Source organism: Nicotiana sylvestris, chromosome 8, assembly GCF_000393655.2.
Source record: "Nicotiana sylvestris chromosome 8, ASM39365v2, whole genome shotgun sequence".
Classification (NCBI taxonomy): Eukaryota; Viridiplantae; Streptophyta; class Magnoliopsida; order Solanales; family Solanaceae; genus Nicotiana; species Nicotiana sylvestris.
Genome location: NC_091064.1, coordinates 82,458,910 through 82,462,447, shown reverse-complemented (window position 1 = coordinate 82,462,447; position 3,538 = coordinate 82,458,910). Strand labels below are relative to the sequence as shown.

The 3,538-nt window shown below is 44.6% G+C and overlaps 2 protein-coding genes across 2 annotated transcripts in view; both read right to left on the bottom strand.

Moving 5' to 3' along the window:
- The window catches only part of LOC138875293 (uncharacterized), a 10,161-nt gene extending 8,416 nt beyond the window's left edge, over positions 1-1,745 (bottom strand). Inside the window, exons 1-4 of the mRNA XM_070154116.1 lie at positions 1,476-1,745; positions 863-1,033; positions 711-723; positions 428-615 (exon numbers count right to left, since the gene is read on the bottom strand). Coding sequence (XP_070010217.1) covers positions 428-615; positions 711-723; positions 863-1,033; positions 1,476-1,745 — 642 coding nt within the window. The remainder of the gene's footprint in view (positions 1-427; positions 616-710; positions 724-862; positions 1,034-1,475) is intronic.
- A 65-nt stretch (positions 1,746-1,810) lies between these two features.
- LOC138875292 (uncharacterized) lies at positions 1,811-2,575 on the bottom strand. Its single transcript, XM_070154115.1, has 2 exons — positions 2,485-2,575; positions 1,811-2,163 (listed from the first exon to the last, which is right to left on the bottom strand). Exons 1-2 carry the CDS (start codon positions 2,573-2,575, stop codon positions 1,811-1,813), a joined length of 444 nt encoding a protein of 147 aa, XP_070010216.1.
- Positions 2,576-3,538: the final 963 nt, after the last annotated feature.

Sequence of the window (3,538 nt, the reverse complement as noted above, 5' to 3'; positions counted from 1 at the left end):
ATATGGAATCGAATTTATGATAAGAATGAGGTAAACTTGCGATAAAGTCCATGTTTATCGCCTCTCATTTCTATGTCGGGATCTCTATAGTCTGCATTAGCCCTCCGGGCTTCTGGTGCTCTATTTTCACCTGTTGTCAACTAGGGCATTGAGTAACATACTTAGCAATGTTCTTCTTCATATCGTTCCACCAATACACATCCTTAATGTCATGATACATCTTTGTCGACCCAGGGTGAATTGAGTACCATGAATAATGTGCCTCTGACATAATCCTGTCTCGTAGCCCTGCTACATCTGGAACACACAAACAACCCCTATATCTGTGAACCCCATCTCTTTTGAGTTCTAACAACGGCTTCTTCTGTTGGGGAACCCGCTCTCTCAACTCGACTAACTCTAGGTTCTCTTACTGCCTCTCCTTTACTTTAGTTATGAGAGATGATTTTGCAGCATTTTGGAGTATAACTCCTCCATTGCCAGAGTCTACTAACCGAACCCCCAAATAAGCCACCTGATGAATCTCTCTGGTTAATTGTCTTTTCTCGGCCTCTACATGTGCTAAGCTACCCATAGATCGGCGACTTAAGGCATTTACTACAACATTAGCTTTCCCTGGATGGTAGAGAATGCTAACATCGTAGTCTTTCAATAACTCAAGCCATCGCCTTTGTCGCAAATTCAACTCTTTTTGCTTGAAGATATATTACATGCTTTTATGATCTGTGAACACATCAACATGAACACCATATAAATAATCCTGCCATTTCTTAAGTGCATGGACAATCGTAGCTAATTCGAGGTCGTGGGTCGGATAATTTCTCTTATGCTTCTTTAATTGCCGTGAAACATACATAATTACTTTCCCACGTTGCATCAGGACACATCCTAACCCGACACCTAAGGCATCACAATACATGGCATAACCATCTGGACCTTCTAGAAGTGCTAGAACTAGCACTGAGGTCAACCTGTTCTTAAGCTCTTGGAAACTCTGCTCACAGGCCTCTGTCCACTGAAACTTAGTCGCTTTCTACGTCAGCTTCGTTAATTGTGCTGAAAGAGAAGAAAAACCCTCTACGAACCTCCGGTAATATCCTACTAAGCCTAGAAAGCTACGAATCTCTATCGGAGTGGTAGGTCTATGCCAGGATTTCACAACCTCAATCTTTTGAGTCTACGGACTTCAACCAGAACTCACACTTAGAAAACTTAGCATACAATTTATTATCACGGAGGGTTTGGAGTACCTCTCGTAGGTGATCCACATTCTTATCCTCTGAACGTGAATAAACTAGAATATCATCAATAAAGACTATCACGAATAGATCCAAATATGGCCGAAATAAGCTATTCATCAAGTCCATAAATATGGCAGGTGCATTCGTCAACCGGAAGGACATAACAAGGAACTCAAAGTGGCCATATAGGGTCCTGAAGGATGTCTTGGGAATATCTTTCTCCCGAACTCTAACCTGGTGGTACCCTGACCTCAAATCTATTTTTGAAAAGTATCTAGCTCCTTGCAATTGATCAAACAAGTCATCTATCCTTGGAAATGGATACTTATTCTTAATAGTTACCTTGTTCAGTTGCCTATAATCGATACACATCCTTAGCGAACCGTCTTTCTTCCGCACAAACTGTACCGGTGCACCCCAAGGTAAAGTACTGGGCCTGATGAAACCTTTCTCCAACAAATCTTTTAATTGCTCCTTCAACCCCTTCAATTCGGCAGGTGCCATTCTATAGGGAGGGATGGATATTGGTTACGTTCCTGGAAGCAAATCGATGCCAAAATAATCTCTCACTATGGAGGAATACTTGGAAGTTCATCTGGAAATACATCCGCGTACTCCTTTACTACTGGAATAGACTGAAGTGTAGGTATCTCAGCATCTGCATCTTTAACTCGCACAATATGATAAATGCACCCTTTTGCGATCATTTTCCTCGCCTTCAGATAGGAAATAAACCTGCCTCTGGGTGTCGCTGTATTACCTACCCATTCAAGGACTGACTCACCCAGAAAATGAAATTTGGCTGTCTTTGCTCGACAATCAACTGTGGCATAACAAGCTGCCAACCAGTCCATGCCCATGATAGCATCAAAAACCAACATCTCTAGCTCAACTAGGTCGGCTGAGGTCTGACGACCACAAACTGATATCGTACAACCTTAGTAAACGCATCTAGCGATAATCGATTCTCCGACCGGTGTAGATACCATAAAAGTATTACTTAGTATTTCAGGCACTATACCAAATTTCCTCGCGAAAAATGGGGTAATACATGATAAAGTAGATCTTGGGTCTATCAGGGCATAAACATCGTGAAAACAAATGGTCAACGTACCTGTCACAATGTATGGTGAGGACTCTTGGTCCTATCAACCCGCTAGCGCAGAGATACGATTCTGGTTACCACCTAAATCGGACCCTCAACCTCTTCCTCAACCTCTACCCGCCGAAGACTGAGACTTACGCCCTAAAGGATGCACGGACATAGCTGATCCTGTTGCTGAATTCGCTGGTTGCGCCATTCCCCCAAAATCTCTAGTTGGGCAATCTCGCATTATATACCCTGGACGTCCACATGTATAGCAAGCATCGAAATCGACTTGACATTGGCCTAAATGTCCTCTACCACAGATGGCTCACCATGGTGGAACTGGCCATGTTTGCCCTAAACCTCATCGTCGCTGCAAACTTGACGCCTGGGAGCTCTCACCTGGTCCTGACTGAGTATAACGGTCATACTTGTAACCCTGTAGCTGAGGTGGCGGAGGTCTAGGTGGCTATTCGAAGTACTGGGGCCTGTAACTACCCTGAGATTGCTCCTGAGATCTGGCAAATCTCATCCTCTTCCGCTGCCCTGACTCAGTCCTCTCCGTATCCTGTTGCCGACACCTCCCCCTTTCAATATTTTGGGAAAATGCCTAAATCCGGGAGATATCCATTCTATCCAGCAATGCAGCGATGGCATATGCCTCGGTCAACTTCGGGGCCAACCGTACTATAAACCTGTGGATTCTATCCCGCATAGTAGCAACTATGGATGGTGCATATTGGGACAATGAGTCAAAATGGAGAATATATTCTCGAACACTCATATTGCCCTGCTTAAGGGCTAGAAACTGATCGAGTCGGGCCTGTCGGATCTCTCGTGGTAAGTACTGGTCAAGGCAGGCATCTAATAAATTCTCCCAAATAGCAGGAGCTGCATTACGTCCCCTGGACCTTTCCCATCCCTCATACTAAAGGATGGCTATATCTCGGAGTCAAAAAGCTGCTAACTCAACTGCCTCTTTCTCCGTGGCATGCATAACCCGAAAGATCCTATGAAGCTGATCTATGAAATCCCGCGGGTCCTCCTTCTGATCTGTCCCCGTGAACTCTGGGGGATTCAAAGCAATAAACTCTTGGACCCTTGAACTCCTAGATCCCTCAGAAGGTCCTGCACTAGCGGATGCCCTAGCCTGTTGCTGGGTAGCTACCAACTGTGCCAACAAATGCACCGCACTTCTCAAGCCCTAATC